This window comes from Falco punctatus (assembly GCF_963210335.1).
Source record: "Falco punctatus genome assembly, chromosome: 1".
Classification (NCBI taxonomy): domain Eukaryota; kingdom Metazoa; phylum Chordata; class Aves; order Falconiformes; family Falconidae; genus Falco; species Falco punctatus.
In genome coordinates, this window is record NC_137580.1 from 123343735 (window position 1) to 123365686 (window position 21952).

General features: G+C 41.0%; 1 protein-coding gene across 12 annotated transcripts in view; it reads right to left on the reverse strand.

Moving 5' to 3' along the window:
* Nucleotides 1-8093: 8093 nt before the first annotated feature.
* Nucleotides 8094-21952, reverse strand: part of PECAM1 (platelet and endothelial cell adhesion molecule 1) — a 41985-nt gene continuing 28126 nt past the window's right edge. For 6 of the 12 annotated variants that reach the window (XM_080378408.1, XM_080378409.1, XM_080378407.1 and 3 more), the window contains 3 exons: nucleotides 21855-21911; nucleotides 14572-14594; nucleotides 8094-9663 (listed from right to left, as the gene is read on the reverse strand). In XM_080378408.1, coding sequence (XP_080234534.1) covers nucleotides 9634-9663; nucleotides 14572-14594; nucleotides 21855-21911 — 110 coding nt within the window. In that variant the 3' untranslated portion in view covers nucleotides 8094-9633. The remainder of the gene's footprint in view (nucleotides 9664-14571; nucleotides 14595-21854; nucleotides 21912-21952) is intronic. The other 6 variants (XM_080378415.1, XM_080378411.1, XM_080378414.1 and 3 more) reach the window with 3 other exon arrangements.

A 21952-nucleotide genomic window follows, 5' to 3' on the forward strand; every position in this document is an offset into this window, starting at 1 on the left:
GCTTAATGAGAACACGAAGGTGCAGTTCCACCCCGGAACAAACAAGAGCACAGCTTTGACAGCAAACACAGGGCTGATATTTTCCCATGCTAAAGAACTGCCTCTGAGAGAGCATTCAGTACTTGTCCATTCACACAAAATGATCACAGCAAAGATTCAGTCCTTCCCTTCCAATTCAGTCCTTCACAACCAAGCAAAACCACCAGTGACAGCTCCATCCTGACCCATTTCTCTAACCAATTTGGACCCAGCCTCTGAAGCCAAATGTTCTCAGTGCCTCCACAACTGAATTCTTGTTCTGGACTTTGCGTTTTCCTTCTTTCAAATAATATCACCTGGACAGCACTTTAGGATGAAGACCTCAGCACAGACATATATTAAATAACATCTCACTGTGCTAATCATTCAGGTGGCTAAATAAGGAATCTGTGGACAGGCACATCCGAGGTAGACGTCGAATGTGAGGCCCTGAGAATAATCTGCTCAGCTTCACTTTAGTGACCTGGGTGTGTAATGCTGTTTCCAAGCCTGCCCAGCTGCCCTGACCCTCCTGCTCAGCTTCCACAGCCATCTTATATTGCTACCAACTGCAAATGGCATCACACTGTGCAGGGCAACATCTGCCTACGTATGACCTTGGGTTTTTTTCATATGTAGGAGCTGTTCCCTGTTGTTCAAGAGTGAGTCATGTCTTGTTCAGAGTATCATTAAATCTTTCAATTAAACATTGCTCAGTAATCTATCCAGCCAGAATCCCCAAGTCAAAATTTCAAGTGCAATAGATAATGTAATATATTTTTCACATAAATTCAGTGAGATATACTAAGGAATCTGAAAATATATGCACAGTCTGCTCTGGAAAAAAAAGTAAACTAAACACAGTCTTAAGCTTTTAGAGCATCAAATCCAGATTCCAGACAATATTAAAACCTTCCAGATTTGACTGAGACTCACCAGTCAGTGCTACTGCATTTAGACAGAGAATTAATCTTGATATTCAACACCTTCCAGAACTCACGTTTTAAAAATAGCAAAATTTATTTCTTTTGAAGTATGGGCTTGTTACAGCTATTTAGGAACCTCTTACTGAACTCAGATGGATCCTGAACCTCCCCTGGGGATGGTCTAGATGTCGGTATTCATTCATTAACAGATTGGAAACTGTCCAGGACAATATTGTAACAAAACATACAATGTCCAGGCTTTCTGTTTCTTCCTTTCTTAAACAGGACTTTCTATACAGTTCTCTACAAATAAACCCAAGGTTAAATATGATGAGTAGGGCAAGGAACGCAGAGAAGTTCAACCCACTATTACCAATGCATACTGCTTATTGGTCAACGGAGTGTTTCTTTCTAGTGGTAAGAGGAACATATAGTAAAAACTTCACTTGGGCAGCGAGAATCTCATCTTGCCCCAATTCCATCACATATTCCTGTTCCTCATTGCTGACGGTAAGTGTGCAAAGGTCTTACTCTTCATCAGCACAAAGACACATGCCGAGTATCTAACCCTACTGCCATCCAGACACAGGGTTCAGGCAAAAGCTTATGACCCCAGCAGGTTTAATGTTTCCTTTCATTGGATATTCTTTTGTATAAAAAACAAATAAGCTCTCGTACAGAAGCAGGCAGCTGAAACAGGAACAGTCACCCTAAGAAACGAGGCAAAAGGGCAAACCTGGATAAGTTAATGTATTCAAGGCTTCTCCCAACTGAAAACTGTTGGGCTTTGAAGACGCGGGGAGGGCGGCCACGCTTGGAGCTACCATGTGCTCCAACGGCCTGACAGGAGCAGCCTTCTCTCAAAACCAGGCAGAACCAGATAAACTCTGCAAGAATGACCTTGAAAAAAATAGCTGGTCGAGTGTTTCTGGATAAAGTGCTGTCTGAAAGGACTGAAATTGCATGCAGAGAAAGTGCCTCCTATTGTCTGATTCCTCCTCTGTTCAAGGAAACAGAATTTTGTATTTGTACTTTCTTTGCACATAAAAGAGCTGCATCAAAGTACCTGAGTGATCAATTTTGCCTGCTATTAGAAACAATCCGCTGGGCCTAAAACCATCTAAGTGCTTTGGTCAAAGACAGGGAATAAAAGCTCCATTCATTTCCTCATGAAAAGGCAACAACTTCATCCCTTTGACTGCAACTGCACAGAGCTTGAAAAGTCAAGGATGCAAAGTGTGATTGCTATGACTTATGAAGTGCAGAACAGGGGACATGTGCTGCAGATGTGATGGCTGCTGACACTCCTTTGCCCTCGAACTTGTCTTTCACTGACATAAGTACAACATAGGTGTAAAGCAGCTACCAAGTCAAACTAGTGATTTTGCGCTGTTGGGAATGACTCCAGAAGACAGAGCAATTAGGAGAATTAGTTGGTGTGAGCACACAGCCCTATCCACATTTGTATGCAATGAAGAAAACACAGATGTGACCTTTGTCATCCAGTCAGTGCACTAATTAGTGTCAGAGATAATAACCCTTTAACATGAAAATCTGACCTATATATGCTACAGAAGACGAAAAGGCAGCAATTTACTTAAGTCTCTATTACACTGTGAGTGATTATAAGCTGAAAAACTAGACCATAATGCAGGAAACTTGTAATTTAAAAGCATCAATTATCATTTTCTCCTTGCAGGGGACATTAGTCAGGTCCGCTTTCCACAGTCCCATGCAGTATACAGATAGACCTGTACGACTGTGTGATTCATCCCGGAACAGTCAGAAAGAAATCAAGTCAGTGGGAAGAGATCAGCTTCCAAAAAAAAACCAAAAAAACCAAACACCAAAAAACAAAAACAGTGAGAAAAAGAAAGGAAAAGGAAATAAAGATAGTTAAAGAAAACCCTTTCAGCATTTCTTGTTTGACAAAGCACAGGTGTATGTCAGGGTTGTTTTCCAGCAGGGCAGCCTTGCCTCCCCCCAGCAATGACTAAACTGGATTTAAGCAGCGTACACAATGTTCTGAGGTTTCAGGGCTGAGCCAGCTAATACTTTCAGTCATGCTGAACATACCATCCTTCTGTAGAGATCAACTAGTCCCCAAGGTCCCTAGAAGCAACATGAATTTCTCTTCATAAGCCTGCGTATTTCCCCTCTCTGCTCCCTTAAGGTCTTTGACTTCCAGCCAGGGAGGACAGATTGTCTAGAGGCTGCTGCAGGCTCCGCACCCACAGGTGGAACCTGTTTTTCAAGAGTGCCAACGCATGTTCTAAGTACGTTTGGATTTGTTCTTCCAGCCCTGAGGAATACCCTGAGTCAGAGCTGAGCTCTGTTCACCAAATTTGCCTGGAAGTTGCAGCTAGGGAGGTAGTCCACTCCAGTACACTTTGCCTATATGCAGGCATTTCCAGGAACACTGGGCAGCACAAAATGCTGGATTCTTATCTGGACGCCACGGCTCAAGTACCCGTGGCCACACGTGGTGAGAGTTATGGGAGTGTTGCACAGCCAGTCCAACTTGCTTGTGAGAAGTAACAGCCAACGTAACTGAAGCAATACAGGCCATCTAGTCCTGATCACCTGGCTGGGTGGTATGGGCACAATCAGCAGCTAAAAAATTGTATCTGTCATTTTGCGTGTAAGGTCTGCATTTAGACACACTTGGCTTTACCTGATTTCAGCTCTTCTGTGGGTCACACTGCAGAATCACAGCTCATCTCCAGCCACCTCTAGAGCTTTTACTTGGTAACAGCTCTTGCCATTCCTAAGCAGCAATGTTTTGCTCTTTAAAGGTATTGTACCTTTAATGATCATGAAGTTGAAACAAAAATATAAAACCCAACTCAAACAGCAATAAAATCAAAACTAGGTTTTGCATTATGGAGACTGCAAGATTTTCATTACTACCACGCTTTAAATAACTTAAAATTATTCAAAAGCAATCTATATTTCCTATTGACAATCTCATGTTAATTTAATAACCTGGGTGGCTGTAATTTTAATTAATTGACTTACACTCTGACTGCATCTTAACAGACTTGACAATTTTTTCTTCCATTAGACTCACAGCCTACTATCAAGCAGGGATGCCAAGCTCACCCCTTCCAATAACATCATGACTCAGCCCACTTAAGACAAAGCCCTCACCTTTGTCCCAGTGATGTCAACCTCTCTGTCCCCTCAACTCCCTGTGGACAGACGAGCAGCTCTCATTTTCACTGGCTTGGAAGCACTTACCCCCAAACAGAGCAGAGAGGTCCTTAAGGAAAAGCTGGGGCTGAAAAGTGGTGATTGCACTTGGGAGAGGACACACTTCCACAACTTAGTGCTGGTTGGAGCCTGAACCATCCCAGAAGGTCCCACTAGGGAACAGCCTGGGTGGGCAGCGGGAGCCGCAGGGGAGCGCAGGCATTTGGCACGGATTAGTTCCATGAAGACAGCAGTCAGGTCAGGGCCGGCAGCTCTGAACAAGCTGAAGTTCACAGGCGAGACTTTTCTGCCCTTGTAGCACTGCCTCAATTGATTTGCAAAGTGAAACTGAGTCAGTGGAGACTTGGCTCTGCATGTACTTAAAAAGTGAATAAACAAAAAGCCAGTGCCGTGGATTTAAAGCCAAGCTCTCCCTACGCAAATGGTGATAAGTGCTTTGTGAAAACAGGCTATTTCAGCAGTCACAGTTCCTCTGCAGGCACTGAACAGGGCTTGGATTATGCCAGCTAAATAACAGTGTAATATGATGACTTCTTTTGAAGACACATGTTCCCAGTGTCAATATCACAGTCTGTCAGCTGTATAGCACAGGCTCCTCAGTGCCTACGTGTCCGCGTACAGGACTAACGCACAGACCACAGCAGTTGAAATGAATCTCTTGTCTTCTTGGATCAATGGTGCTGTTACCTGCAAAGTGCTTTTTATTAACGTGTATATCTTCTACTTCTCCTAGCAGTCACAGGACTAGTATAAACCCATGAATCTTTGGGACAAGCCACCTCTACAGCACCGGTTCTGCTGCAGCACATTCCCCAGAGCATCGCCAACACCCTGAAGTGTGGAGCCATTAAGGTGACTGGACTAACGGGTCGCTTCTTCCCAAACCTTCCGCAGTCTGGAGGAGTTCTCTCCCCCAGCCCTGCTCACTCCCCTCTGTCTTTCCTACCATCTTTTCACTTTCTTTCATCACTGTAATAGCTTTCATTCCAAGATCGCCTTTTATCTCCCGAGTTAAACGTTAAACCAAAAAGACAACTTCAGAAAAATCAGGGCAGTAATCAGAGGACAGTGAACTGTCACACTGGTCACTTCTGATTTTTGTTCAGTGAAAAAGTTGTCACATTTTCATTGCCCAAAAGGAGGCCCTTCTCATCTGAGTACTGATTTCATCTAGTACTCTTTTGCATTCAAGATTATACAGAAATACACTACAAATCTATTTATTTCAGAGCCAGATTCTATCTTTACGGTAAATAATAGTTTATTTGTGGAATTACTCCTCAGCCAATACCTTTTGGATCTGAATTCCTCTTAACCTTGGGAATGCCAAGATACCGTGCAAGGCCCATTTCTAACAGTCACCATTACAGCTTCACACACAGTTCAAGGCTACTGCAGATCCAGGTTGACTGGGGCATATTCCCAGTGCCTTTGCAGTGGCTGCCTAGACCTCCACTGAGTTGCACTAGATCTTTCATTTCAGCTTCATGCTGTTATTCTGTTTGTCATCAGACTTTGCAGGTGACTCTCTCCCCAAGGAAACTGTGATTTCTTTTGCTATTAAATTTAAAATTTAACTACAGTGATTATTTCCTGCAATGGTGAGAATTTTTTCAGCCTTCCCACCCAGAATGCCTGTGGCTGGTGAGAAAAATTACATGTATAAATATAAGTGCTCACATTTAATTGAAGCTTCCCATGCAAGCCACATTCTCAGGATTGCTAGACTCTGAGCTTTTTTTAATGGGAGGACCTGCAATTTAGAATGGAGCATTTCAAAGCATGAAGACAATAAGCCCCGTTCTTTGTGATTCTTTAGACATGACAACTTGCTTATTACCTCCCAAATAACAGTAAAAATGTTTATTCTGCTTTCACCAGTCTATTCAGAAAGACCTCGAAATTCTGAAAAACAAAATGTGCCAGCATTTTAGATCTGTACTGATACTCTGTTACACCATTTGATTTCTAGCTTAATTGGTGGCTTGTGTTTATCATTTGATACCTCCGGTTTTCTCCAACTTTCTTTTCCTCACAACAGAAGGGCTGTAGCCAGTCTGACAGCATTACTTCCCTTGCCCCTGAAAGCAGAGAGCTTATGATGCAAAACAGCTTAGCGATGAATTACAACATTAAGAACTCCAACTGAACCAAGCTCAAAGAAGCAGCTAGAACAAGCATGTAACACCTGAGAGAAGTAAATAAACTTTGAGGTTTATTCACCCATGGATGAACAGGATATTTACTCTGCACAGAAGTAGCGCCCCAGCATTTGCAAACAATTCACTAACCTATGCGAAAGAAGTCACTGCCGGTAGGTTTGCACTGTTTTGAAACCCGTTCTGTGAGAGTGGCAGAGCTCCAGATGAAGAGGTCACACCACAGCAGGAGTAAAAGTCACAAGGCTCCGTTTACTCTGTGCATGTAGAGGCAAAAAAAGTCAGAATCGGGGCCGGACCTGCCGCCCTCCCCGCACACCAGCCCCTGCTCGCTCCGCCTGAGCCCCTTCCAGCGCGGGCCAGGCAGGGGCCACCCCGGCGGCAGGAGGGACCCGTGGCCCCCCCCGTGGCCCTGCAAGTCGCTTGCCACCAGGGGGCAGCACCGGATCAGCGCCGGCGGCTGCCGGGTGCTGTGGGCGGCACAACACGGGGCAGGGGGGAGGGGGCTCAGCCCGGCGCCGGGCAGGGTCCCCTCGCCCTGGGCGCAGGTGACACCAAAGGAGGCACAGCCAGCCGCACTCCGCGGCCCCGACAGGTGGTTTCCCGCACGAACCAGACAGCACACCATCGCCGCTTTTCCCACAAAAGGGAAATACACTTACGTTAGACAAGAAAATAAGCAGCTGCTGGTTTGCTGGAAATGAAAAAAAATTAGCAGTGGCAAGGAAGATGAGTCTGTTGATTTAAAGCACTTCTGTATCTCAGCCCTAAAGCCTCTGCTCTGCAGTCGTAACAATACGATAAAGTTAGCCAAGCAGGCAGTGGGGTGAAAGCCTCTTCCCCACCGTGCTTAGGGCAAGCGGGGTGCGGCGCTGCCCGTGGGACTGCCCAGGCAAGGATGCCACAAAGGGCCTCAGCATGCTCCGTCCCCTTCGTCTTCTCAGAAATATTTAGCAACACACCTCAATTTATATTTGCTGAGCTCAACTTGGCGGCAATATAGAAATCTGAATTTTTTTCAGTAACATTGTTCGAGCTCTAATCTGAGCTTTAATCTGTTTCAGTAACAGATTCAAGGCTTATTTCCAGAATGTTTCCAATGGGACAATGAGTCTTGTTTGGCGTCCAGAAGACATGCTCGTAACAGGACGTTTGGACTCCTTGTATAGCTGTTTACTTCATGGGCCCGTTTACCTTGCCTTCACTGGAGAGGTCTGCTGATCTAATGTTCCATATTTTAAAATATTTTTGGTATATCTGTAAGACAAAACAGAAGTGCTCAAAGCAGTGCGCAGCGCTCTAAGAAGTGGACAGTTCAGACACGTTTCAGTAGGACAAACAACTTCTATTACAGACTAAATCCAAAATTTTTTTAGGATTATTCCAGACAAGAGACAAGCTGAAACAGATCAATGAATTGTCCCACTGCAGCTCCATCGTGCCCAGATGACATTCTGAAACTTCCCAGAAACCAGTGCTTTCCTGAGCTGTGCCAAGGGCTGTGGAAAGGTTTGTGGAGGAACTTTTACCTTTGTAATTTAGCAAGAGACTTACATGAACGCAAGCGCTCCCACGCTTAATTCTTAAACCAATTTACCTGCTGCTAAACTTGTTCGTGACACCAGACCCAAGTGCCTGGAATCACTTGTTGCAGAGATGACATCTTCCATATGTAGATTTACACAATGTATCTATATGGTTCAGCACTAATAAAAAATGTCACAGGCATTCATTTGCAAGTGATCACTAATATGAACATGCAAGATACAGTGCAAAGTTCAATTCAGAGTTTTCTTTATTAAAACACTTTTTCACATTCCTTATACTAACGCATTTGTATGGACACTCATGGGATGCTAGAAAGAACATCTGACAAAACAACAGTGCTATGAAGTCAGTCATTTGTAAAAGGCTTATGATACAAACAACATTCGCATAGGGAACAATAAATTAGAGATATTAGCCAATAACTGGAGCTTGAAAATTTAAACATTTGGAAAGAGAATATAAAACCCTTTTGTATTTCTTGCTGGTTTTGCACCTTTGATGCAGTGCTTTAAAGCAGTAACTATATATGTATATACAAATCCACATCCTCTCTTTAACTGTTTTCTAATTAAAACAGGAACCTTCTTACCTGTGGCCCAGATCTTGTAGTAATTTAATCTGCAGCAAGAAAAGGTGAGCAATTGCAGTGTCAAAGACCAGCTGGTTAAGGGATTGGGGACAAGTACAGTACTTTTTCTGGTTTGTTTGTTGTTCTTTTTTTAAACTTGTGCAACTGAGATAAACATGGGCTGCAAAGATTAGATCCAGGTCCAAACTGGATCCATGTTAGTGGTTTATCATACTATAGAGAAAAAGGATAGGCATGAGGTTCCATAGTGGACAAACTGGACACAAGTGTGACTTCACATCTCTCCTAAAATCAGTGGAATAAGGATTATACATAACAGGATTTTCAGGTACAAACTCACTGACCTGGGTGTAGTATATCCACCCACTGAAGACCTGTATTTTGCATCATCCAAAATAACTGTGATGGGCAAGCATTCCTTGAAGAACCGTCACACCAAACTAACCAACAAGCATCAGAACCTTTAAAGGGGAAAAGCAATTCAGCAAAGAATCAAGAACATTTGTGCCTCTACTGATAGAAGCACTTGGTAAAATACTGCATCTCTGAACAGTTATTCAAGTTTTTAGAGAGCCCAGAGCTCACTCTTCTGGCATGCCCTCATTGCAGTGTAGCATCCAAGTGAGCTATAAATTAGCTGGCTCCAAGACTGGTAGCAGTCCAGCTGCTGCAGCACAGGGAGTTCAGCGCAGGCTGCAAGATCATGTCAAAGTACATACACGGTTGGCCAAGCTGTGCTGAGCTCTGTTCTGCCACAGTACAGTCTTACTGATAACCAAGTCAGCTGGTTTCAAGCAAGCTTAGAAATTTGTACATCCTACTGGCATCACAGTAGTTACTGCACTGTAGAAACGTACTTCCTCAGCTGTAGCTTCCCCTTTCATTTCCTCAGAGTGTGATGAATTGAAGGCTAGAAAGGCAAAATTGCATTAGCAGAAGAAATTAAAAATGAGAACCTAGGTCAGTGGTTTCTAGAGCCACTTTCCTATGAGAATTTTTATTTGTAATTTTTTCCATTAAATGCTTTAGGAACATCTCCATTGTTCCCCGTAAGGACATAAACTTTGAAAAGAAGAGCCTGGCAAACTCATAAATAAGTGCTGCAGAGCTTTTGAAACATTTGCAACATCTTCCATCTTGGCTTGTTTTCTTCTCCCAGCTGATCTTTGAGACAACTGTTCTAAGTAGCATCAGGATGCCCTTGTAGTCTCTGTTAGAAACCAGACAAAAAAAAAAAAAAAGGTATGAGTATAAATGTCCTCCTGCCCTCTCCTGTCCTTTTTGATCGATACAAAACTTTAAATATAGTAACATATTCCTCAGAGCACTGTACAATGAACTAATAAATACTCGCAGGTTCCCTGGGGAGATACTAATATTATCTTCATCAGATAAAAAAGGAAATAAGACAGTGGGAGATTTAGGTTAACAGTTCCAGGCTAGACTGCAATCCTGTTAATCACCAACATCTGAAACTGGACGCTTACTGATAAAAGTTGGACTCTTAAAGGAACTGCTTAAAGGAACTCTTAACAAATCTGAAAGTCAGATCATTTATTTACTAGTAGATGCTCTGCTGCCATAATCAGGCCCCCATCTTCAGTCCCACAGGAGTGAAAACCTTTTCCCAAGAAGCATTTGGGTATCTCAACAGTGAGCAATGCAGCATTCAACCTTTAGACACCGTGTTTCTACAAAAGTCTGTTCCTTTGAATAGGTTATCGTCAGTACACGGCAGGGACATAGCAACCTGGGACTGAGAATCACAAAAGGCAGCGTGCAGATGGAGTCCTCTATGCTAGCCAATGGGACAGGGCAAAGAAAGATCCCAAATTTCATTGCCTTTACACTGTAAGACAGAAATAATTCAGGTCCACTGAGGATTTACAACTGTCAAGTCTTTCCTGGCATCAGTTGCCAAAGCAAGTCTTCCAACAAATATCTGCTAAGAGTACATGGTGGCCTCTAACCTAATAGTTTAGTCTGTCAGCACCGAGGCGCCTAATTCCTTTTGTGGACTTACCCCCAAAGGATTTGCCCCATGAGTCAGAGGCAGGAATTCCTGGTTTATAATTCAGTGTTTATTTCAGAGTATCACCTTGTTTTTCATATCCTGACTGCCTGAAATCTCCCCACAATTTTAAATGGACACATCCTTCATCTTCGTTTCCTTTCTGAAACTATTGTGCCATGTTACTATGCATAGTTAAACACATGCCAGGTCCCACTTTGGAGCTGGCTATGTTGTGCTGGCAATGTGAAACAATCCCTTTACCACTGAGAATTTACAAAATACTTTTGGGCTCATTTGAGTCAGAAGAGAAAGTAGCTGAAAAAAACCCAGAAATTTCTCCAAATACATTTACATTGTACAGGTTTCTGTCTCAGAGGGCACATTCTGAGGCTGAACAAATAGGCAGCTAAAAGTACACTATGTTCTGACGGAGGTTGCCAGTCCTCGTCTACCCCTAGGACAGAATCAAACAAACAAACAAACACACATCTAAGAGGTAATAGGAGAAGAGGAGATATGAAGTCAGAATGTACTGCTGAGGTAAATTTGACACAATACCAATTAGTATTTGGCGAAGTGGCTATCTCATTGTTAAGATATTTCCTTCAATATGTTTTCAGAAACTGGGACCATTAAATAACTTAGAAAGATTGCCAGCTCTGATTTCAGGAAGGAAACCTCCTCCCAGTTCCTCTCTAAGTAATTCATTTCTTTTGCAAATACTTCCTATGGATAGCATTTAAGATACAAAATTTCTGAAACAGAGGAGAAAGAGGGAAGGAACTCCTGACACAAAACACTAGAAATGACCTAAAAGTCCAAGGCATTCAAGTTCAAGGTATTCCGGACTGCAAATCAATCAGAACCTGTATTGCAACTGGGCCTTTACACAATTAAAAGAATTCAAACTTTAACTTATTGTTTTTTCTAAAATACCGCCTTTCTTGACACAACACAAACACTTTCAACGCCCCTGTGTAACACAACACTTACTGTCAGTACACAGTGTTTACTAAAGCCCTGAGCTCAATCTTTTAATGATCCCTCAGTGAAGATGAAGCAAAGTTTCTAAACTTCCATGCTGGATTATTTATTCTGACAGAAACTATGTAGGGGCAAATGCAGACGAGCAGGGCTAGCATTCATTAATGTGATGTCTTTCATCTTTCTTTTCCACAATGCGGTACTCATTTTGCCTGTGACTTTTGGAAGACAATGCAGAACTGAGTTATCAGAGTTTACCTGAGGAGTGGAACCTGCACTGCCATTTGAATTCAGACAGTGAAAAGGACAACAGGATCTGATGTAGAGTCTCCACCATCATTACTGAAACAAAAAGGCTGCGCGGCCTCCTGTCTCTGAAAACACAGCTCTTGGCAAATCAATCCTCTCTCTGCTGTGGTGCCCTTTATCCCACACTTCTGGAATACCTCTTACTTCCTAAACAGAGTCAACTTCTACAAGCTTTTTGACAGGTCACCACAGCTAAGTAATCCATCTGGTATTTCACGTGATTATGATGCAGCTGACCAGCCTAGCTCCTGAAGGCCTCCTTTCACTCACAGATTAAGGGAGTAGTAGATCAAAAGCAACTTCACCTCTGAGCCAAATACTTCATTCAGCTATATAGAAGCAGAACAGCTGGGGAGGAAGTTTAAGCCACTTGATCACTTTAGAAGGAGCATTTTCCTTTTCATGAGTAGGTTCAACAACTCCTCATTTGGACCAAAACTCTGAGGTGCATCACAGTTAAGCACTGTGTAAAAATGAGCTACAGAAAAAAACAGTTGCAAGACAATAATGACAGAAAACATCTTAGTAGCTCCCTGCCTCTTCTGTACTCATCTATGTTGCCTGAAAAGTGCTGAGAGACAAATAGGGGGGATGGAAAAATCTATAAAGAAATTTATCTGTCCAGTCCAACTTTAGGTCACTTATCTGGAGAGTTCAAAAGAGGGATGGAACTGCTTTTTGTCACAGGTTTTATGGGAATAGAAGTGGGAATTCAAGAAGCAGAGGGTAAGGATCTGTTTTTTTGCTATGTCCTTTAGAGCACTAACAATTAAAAAAAAATAGTCACTATTTTAAGTATATGAACAGCATCTAAGGAGGGGACAATGTCACAGATGGGAACTGAGTAAGGCTACTTGTAACAAACTCAAGTAAGACGTGCAGGTGTTATAAAGCTGACTTTTCTTTGGGGTGTCTCTGAAAATGGGATCAGTTTTAAAGAATAACTAGTTTTATTACTCTCCTACTGTTCATAGGAGTTTGCATAGACAACATGAAGAAAACACTGCCCTCAGCTGACACTTTTCTCCCTTGTATCTAACATTACTCCATAAAGCTTGCTAAAGCAGACAATCTAATAGCCCAATTAATTATGATGAAAGCAATTTACATGGGGTAGTCAGTGTATTTTCACTGAAGCAGCCTCATTATACTTCCATGGAGAGATTTTTTTGCTCACTTTTGGCCTCAGGAAAACAAAAAAACCTTCATAAAACTTTGGTCTTTCATCTAATGTCCATTATAAATTATGTAGGGTGAAGGAAAAAGACAAAACCTCCTCCCTAAGCTTACACGAGACATCTATCACAGCCACTCTTGCCCATTTTTCCTTTTGTGTTGGAGAGGGATAAACTTTCTTCTACATGATTCTCTAAGAAATGCCTGGTATAACACAGAAGAGGTTTCAGCTTAATTTATTTTTAGAGATTTGAGAGCAAAGAATAAAAACAAACCTTTAAACTAAGAGAGACAATGATACGATAAATGCTACTGGCCTGTTAATATAGTCTGTTTATTGTAACACAGTCTGTGACCTTCAGCATACTGCCAGTGTCTCTAAATAATACAATGGGCTGCTTTTTTATCCCATGGGGATGCGAGTGCTGATGGAGCCTTTCAAAACTCAAATAGATGCCATAAACTGACATAGACTGTGCTATTGTGATTCTTATTTATAAGTCTCTCCCTCTTTCTTTTTAAGTACAAGTTCCAAAGTCACAAAGTGGATGGCAGAAAAAAACACCGGGTCTGCAGCGTTTGAGGTTGGATTAGATAGCTTTATCTAACTTTCATAAAAGTACACCTGAAATGTAAGTTCCCTGCCTCTTAGATCTCTTGAGAGAGCAACAGCTCATTCAAGACACTTATTCTTTTTTAAAAAAATCTGTATTTTTTCACTGGCTTCTTAGCCCTATAAAGCTGTTCACTACCTACAGAACCTTCACAAAACTCCTGTTTAGCTGAGATCCTCCATGTACGCATGGTACTATTCTCACCACTTGGTTAGAGCAGCATAACTGTGACTCAGCTATGTATTCTGACACAAAAAATTGCTCGCTTCTAAAATTTCTCACAAATTCTCAGTTTTCACCACTAGCCCTTAGAGTCATCCCACTTGCTGTATCAGTGGATGAAAATGAGCCCAGAAGGGAACAGTCACAGACAGTGCGTAGAAGGGACTTCTGCAAGTTCGGGTGCTCGGCTTAGTTTAACTCTCCATTTCACATCTTAGGAAGGACCTCACTCCTCTGGATATTCTAGTCACAGAAAATATGCCTGTGCACTTGAGCAGCCACACCCCGAGGAGATTCACCGGCACTGAACGGGTTTTACAGATGGGACTGGAACAACAGCTCTGCCCACAGTGAGCGATTTGTTTACTAGCTTAGCAGGTTTTCATATGCAGCTCTTGAGTGCCTCAGGTTCATCAGAAACCTGAGTCAAGCAGCAGCCATCCCCAACCTTGTGCCATCTTGTCAGCATAAATATTTGTGGCACATATCCAAAGCTGTGCAGGTGTTCAACACAGATTCTTAGAAGATCATTTATTTGTCATTTACCTCCTGTACCAGCACTACCAAACACCAGTCAGTTCCATGGAGGTTTAAAGCTGACCCTTCTATAAACATAGTACTGAAAACCTGATTAGTAAGATTATATATGAAGGGATTGCCCAGTGGCTGTCCAGTAAAGGTCCTCAACAACAAACAAACAATTAAAACATAGCAACACTTCAACACTATCTCACTAGATATACAATAATCTTAATGCAATTTCCCTCCATTTAACTGCTGGAATAAAATGTATACTTACAGAATGCCTGTTTTCCACAGAATCTGCAAAATAAAATGCAATGTATAAATTATGAATTGGCACATTGCAAAGCCGATCAGTTCTACCTTCCAGCAAATAGACTTTTATGTTTAATCTAACTGTTTCTGTTCACCTTGCAATGATGTAAAATTGCCACCTACAATTAACATTCAAGCTCTGGTCTGAAGAAGTATTCAAGCACAAGGGTGGGGCCAGGTATTTCAAAGACCACGCTGAACAGTGCGTGTTTGACAGCCTTCCTGATTGATTATGGTTTAGAGCAGAAGTCTCTACTAAGAGCACAAGCTGCTACTGGACAAAAAGTCTTCCTTCTAGAGGCAAGTTCTCATGAGCATTATACTTCCTCTTCCAATTCCTTGTCAGGAAAATAACATACTGCAGAAATCCAGTATAGGATACAATTTTCAGAGCCAAGTAAGATCCTGCAAAGACACCTGAAATTTTATTAATAAAAAGATGCCTGTTCCAAATGAAAACCTCAGAGCCAGCGGGCTTCTTCTGTTTAGGATCAGTGAACTTTAAGATTAGGCTTATTTTTAAAAAAGTGGGTTTAGCTACTCAGAAGTTTCACAGAATACCTTCAAATACTAAACCACAAATATTTATTTGCCCTCTGAAAGTAAGGCAATCTAGATACATAAGGGAAGTAACTCTGCTTTCAGAAGAGGACTTTAAGTCTTGTTAAAAGCGCTCTTTTGTATGGTCTGTTAAGATATTTCACACATGACTAAAGAAAGTGCTGAATCTTGAAGGGCATTTTCTTGGGAAGTATATCAAATTCAGTGGAGAGAGGTCATGTCAAGGAAATTCATCTAATGCTTAAAACAGAGGGTTTGGACTAGGACTCTGGGTTAACCTTGCCAGCATTTCTTCTATAAATGTGGAATAGTTTCTGAATCTATGTTTTTCTTAAGTATATATATTTTTAAACTGCAAATAATAACATCAGTTCTCCCATAGGCAGAACACTTACATTAAATGTTGAAAGGTTCTCTGACATCGTTACATGAAGGATTATTATGAAAGGTACTACTGCCATAAATAGAACTTTAATTCAAGATCTTTTAGTAACTCCCTTGCAAGCCAGCAGAAGTAATGAGGAAACTGAACACAGGTGAATCTAACTTTGCAGATAATGCTCGTCTCTTTTTCTCTCTTCTTTACAGTTACATCCATGTATCTCTCTGGTGCAGTTAAGCTCATACAGTTTCTACCATCCACATTTACATGAGGATTGTGATTCTGCCTCACTGAAAGCAGCATCATGAACACAGTATACAATCAGGCTGCAATTCCTGAAACACAGAGAGACTACATGAATGTCGCTGGCACTGTACTCTACAAGTTTTCTCCCAGACAGTTCTACCCAGAACTTTTAGCCTAGGAAAAGGATTAAAAACTGAGGTGACTATAGCACTTTATTCCAGTACATAAAGTTTATTTCAGTATAAAATGGATCTTAATGTTTGGGGCAAGATTGATCCCTATATGTTTAACCAGTTTGATAAGAAACAAAGTAAGTTACGTGGGAAACACGTAAAAGCTTTTTATGTCCTGAAAGGTGACAGAAGTGAACAAAAACACTGCTGACCCAGTGCTACATCAAAGCTTGACTTTAAATGGACAAAACCATATGTTAGGTTTATGAAGTGAAGTATTAACGAGCTCTAGTTTAGTCCTCTGTCACCATGTATTGTGCTTACAGGAAGGAGGAAATGAGAAATTTTGTATAAATTCCAAACTTCAAACAATGGGATGTTTGCCATCCCAAAGCTACTAGGTCACTATCACAGATAGCCCGCCTCCTTGTTATCTGTCACCCATACTCAAAATAGTGTGGCTTTCTAGCTAAGTACCATATCTCTTAAAGCACGCAGATTATTACATTCTCCTGGTAAAGTGCTGCTGGAAGGCTACATGATTTTTAAAAGGTACCAATCAGGTAAACAAGCATAGCCTCTAACGAAAGCACAATGATACAGTGCTTTTGCCAATTCTTTGCTACATTAATCTTTTCACAACCTTTTTTATTTCATTCCTATTAAAAAGATGAGGTGTTTTTTACTTGAAACACACTGATTTTACAGTGATGAAAGAGAACAGAGAGATTTTTCAAATGACACCTGGCTTTCCCATACTAATAAAACCAGGGAAATGAGAGATGCCAGATTCTAGTCATATACAGCAAAACTGGTCAAGCTTCCATAGCAGGGCAAACAAGAAACTGCATGTTTTGTGAAAGGAATCAGAGCTGAAGGTCTGGGGCTGGTGATTTCTAAAAGATTCCTAGAGTCTAATGAAGGCAGGTGTTTTTTATAGATTTCTGATGGATTTAAACCCTTGCTATTGCTTTTAGTTGATGGGATTTAAAATTCAAAGAACACATTTTTACGAAGAAATATATTAATGGCAGGAATTTAAGATACTGTCATCCCCATCTGCTCTGCCCTTTCTTGTTACTAGAGGTTATGGAGAAGACATGCCTGAACAATTGCAGTTCATAATCTATCTCAAACCCATCTCCAACACTGGTGAAAGCTAAGATGCTAGATTATCATCTGAAGATGCTGAACTGCAGACACATACTGCATTCTGCCAAGCCTTTTATTGGAGCAGTAGCTTCTAAAAGGGAATCCTGGCAGGCAGCTTGGGAATAGATCTTACACAGGGGCATGCATGCAATTCAGCTTTGCATTTTAGGTTCAAGCAAGGTCAGAAGCTCCCTGCATATTTGTGTCTTACTGAAACCATCTGGCTCTGCAGAAGTTTTGGCTGAAGCTATTATAAGCATTTGGCTCTGAAATCAATGTCTCGCAGATCCAGGCTTTGGTCTAGAATATGTCTTGAAATCTAAAGGTCCAACGGGTTTTTATTTTGGAGAAGGGACAGGTTATTTGCATGATTTCAGACTGCATGCAAGTAGCATGTGCTCATAAGGCCTGAGTTTTGAATAGCAAAACAAATCCCCAGATCCTTTAAGTTTTCTCCATCCACATTTACATAAGGATGTAATGTGGAATGTAGTGTAATGCTGGAAGAGGCATTCAGAGGGAAATTCTGGCTAAGTACTGAGGTGTTAAGCCTAAGGCTAAGTAGCAGGAAAGTATTTGAGCAGATTTCCTGATTGCTAGAACTGATTTCCAATAGTTTGTTCCAAACTACTGAATGCAATGGGGACTTCTCATGCCTCTTTCCACTGGGATATATTTATTTTTCCATAGTACATTGTTGGTTGCAATAGGATTCTTCGAATTTCCTGTCTCGCCACTGCAGTTGCTTCCAAGTGACCAATTCATTTTTCCAGGCTTGGCAGCATAAAGGCTAGCTCTGCATTTTGTTCACTAGATTTTAATTTTCTAACAAGAAATTAGGACTAGTTATCTTGCAACAAAACACTATGAGGTTCAATTTAGTGCACATCAAGATCAGCGTAAAGCCTGTCACTGCCTTTTGTGAGCGTTGGATCTGATACACAGCGAGCAAAGGCAGAATTTGCTGAAGGAGCAAGAACATACTAATACATTGTCTTCCATGGGAAGTGCCTGAAAAAATGTAAGGAAATCTGCCAGCTGGAGTTGGCTCTAGTCTTCTCAGCAACGTGAGCAGAACTATGCTACCCCAAGAACTGGGATCAATGTTGAGAAAAGGGGTAGAGCTGAGATAAAGAAGCAGTATGGAGAATGCTTAGACTTCCTGCCCCTACTGCCTCTTGGGAAGATGAAAGGTGTGATGGAAGTACATCGTGCATCTAAAAGAGCCTCCACCTACCCAGCTGAACTTAGTATCTGACACATGCTGACCCCTCCCTCAGGAAGCACACAGGCTGCCAGCCTAGCCTGCTGGGAGTCCAGCACAGGCAAAGTAGGCAGCAGGACCACAGCCATTTTATCATTCTTGGCAGTCTGTTGACATAGACAATTGCCTGTTTTGCTTAAGTTTGGAATTGTCTCAGTTCTTTCTGAACAAATAGCTACAGCTCTGGCACGGGGCTGGATATTCCCGACTCCCAATATACTTTGGCCTCTCCACAGAGCAACCAGAAAAAGCAGTATTTTAAGGAAATCAGTTCATCCTGATAGGTGTGAAGGACTTTTAGACTAACGTGTTATTGACCTGACTGATAGTAATTGTGACAATTCCCCAAATTGCCATTTGGATGTAAGGTTTGACTTAAAGCTGGGGCTTGAAGCTTTGGGTATTTTATGTGAAATACTAAAGTAACAGCCTATTGCTCTAGAAAAGATTTTACATCAATACCTGGGTGAACTTCCTGAACACTAAATCTCTGAATTAAACTAACCTTTCAGTAATAATGCAAGGACAACTTAATCTCTTTCAGCTGCTTCCTGAAACAATGCTAGTGATCAGCATCCTCCTGAAACCTCTCATTATATCAGAGGAAATCCAGCATCCAACTAAAAGAGACTGAGATTCTTTATCTATGGTACTTATATTTGACTTTCAATCAAAATACATCTGACGAGACCTGGATTTTGCAAATGATCTGCTTTTCGTATTGTTAAAAGGTTGACTGTAGTTAACCACATGCAGGTCTTCTGGGATTTGAAATGTGCATTTTGACAGTTTGTTTCCACCTATCTTTAATGTAGCTTCTCTTCAGGCCTGGCACTCAGAATGTCAGCAAAGCAGCACAGCAGATGGGATGGGAAGTCTTACCATAGTATGATGGAGACACTGAAATGATAGTAACAGGAGAGAACATAGCCAATACAGGAAAATAAAAAGAAAAGGAATAACAGCAGATGCCCAGCACACTGCCAAAGGCCTGGGGCTTGGGAAAGGTCAGAGCATTATCTGCACTATGGATTCACATTTTGGGATAAGGACAAGCAATAGCTGTAAAACTCAAAATACAAGAGAATTTGGTTACTGACATGGGATCTGCCTTACTGGGGACAGCAGTGAGAACCATCAGAAAAATGAAGTGGAAAAATACTTTAGCTCAGTCACGAAGAATCGTATAAAAACATAACAACTAGTGACAGCTCTTCAGCTTCCTCTCCAGTGGACACAATTTCTGGAAAGCACAGACAACTCCTTGAAAAGTCAAAATTGTTTATGAAGCACTCAATTCCAATTAAACAAACCCAAATCACAATAGTTACCTACAAACACATAATAATAAAATGTTACATAGGTCTTAAGTGTTAAGTCTGTCAAACTGCATAGCTGACAGCAATTCCCAAATTCATGTAATTTCCCCAGAGGACACATCTTTCTGAACCATTAACTTCCTGAAGTAGATTGTACTCTTGCATTTGCTCAAAAATCTCAAAGAATTTTCAAACATGGTGAAAATCATAAGGGCAAACAGACTTCTGCACCTACTAGCAATGTTCAACATCTTCCACAATTGGCCTTTAATATATTGATATATATTAAAAGTATTTAAGAAGATGATTTACTTCCTAGGGATCCTCCACTGTATTTATACTTTGCCACCTTGCAATCACACAGCCTATCAAAATTCAAAGTAAATGTTACATTTAAATAGACTGTAATGGAGCTATCCAAAGCAACTGCACAGCAATGTGATGCACTGCTTATCTAATTGAAACACTTTTCCTGTGTATCACTCAGGAAAACCAGACGTGATTAAAACAATAAACTGTTACTAGGTTTCCAAGAATAACTGAAACTGTAGAATGTTATACATAAAAGAGCAGGTGGACTGCAAGATTAAGGGGCGTTTGCATATCATCTGGATAATTCAGCTCGGTATTTCAATCATATCTCATTTTATTGCAGTTCCCACTTTATGGCAAGTAGTCTTCCACAGCTTTGCTGTACCAACCTCTAGTTTACACTACAACTCACAAAACATACTTCTAATATGCCACACTTTCCATTGTGTCAAAAATAGGAATGGTGAAAGGTCTAATAATCAGCCTCACACCTTGGCAGAAAGTGAGCAAGGGATTATACAGTCAGCTTCTGCAGCTTGTTACAGGTCCAACTCACGCTGACTGGAAAACATTTTAGAACATTAGTGGCCTTTGGGTTCAGCCCTAAAATGAACCCGTTTTTTCTTGTGATGCTTCCAGGTCATCATACATGAAGTGCCTAGCACTGTTCTTTAGTGTAAAGGATATTCTGCTTTTCAGTGCAAGGCTGTTAAAAATGGGTACAACACACAGGCTCAGAACTAAGCAAAGACTGAAATTCTGTTCCCAATGTTGTCACTATCTAAACATACTGCTTTAAACAAATGACCTAATCTCTCTGTTTATTCAGCTGTAAAATGGAGATTTAAAAATTGCCTTGTAAGTCTTCACAAAGGAAAATCAAGTTATGTTTTCTAAAGTACTTGAAGACCCTTACATGAAAGACTCCATAGAAACAGAATACTGTGTCAGAGTGGGTAGGAAATCCCTTATAATATAGAAAAAATAGCAAATTAAATCACAACAATCAAAAATGGCACACAACAAAGCCACTTAATAATGCAGATGGGGACAAAACCTGAACAGTTTACAGCCCTAATATTTACAAATCTAGACTTCCTAACACAAAGAGAGAAAAGGAAATCCTTTCTGATTTAGTCTTCGACAAACTATGAAGAAATGCTTTTAACCTACTGTCTCTGAACTCATTACTGCCAGAACATTCATAGACAGTAATTGCCAGTACGTTGCTAATGTCTGCATACAAACCTCTGTGTTACAGGAGGTAGAAAGGTAGAGCGGCTGGCATATACAATCTGAGACAGTTTTTGATGGTGCTCAAAATAAATAACCCACCCTACTGATGTGATCACATTGCTTTAAAGGTTTTGAGAGTTTGTTATTAGAGGTTCTATAGATATTTTCTGGGGTTATATGCAAAACCAGTGTAATACTTTATAACACATGGCAACAGGCTCAACTAAGAGGAAAAGTGTTGCTCATGAGCAGTTTGAGATAACACAACACACCATCCTAATACCTAACAGGGCATGTTCAGCTCCAGATTTGGATCCAGATGTATGGCCCAACTACTTAGTAGATTACAAATGGGCTGATGAGGCAGATGTTACAAATATGAATCTCACTGCATCAAATATCTGTCGTTTATGAGAAACCATGAAAGTGCTATACAATTCATCAACACCTGTGATTTTGTAGCTGCCCTCAGTATTTTCCTGTATGACTTGGATCTCTTTTTAATGGTATTTATCTCCAAAAGTATTCAGTCACAAATTTATCCCTAATCTCTATACAAATGCTTCCTTTATGTGTTTAATTTTCACTAGCTTTACTTACCATTATTAGCTTTTCTGATTTCACTATAAACTGTTTCAGTCCCCTTCTGTACAGGAGCTGGAAAATGTATTGGCACAGAATCAATTTCTTTTCTTTTT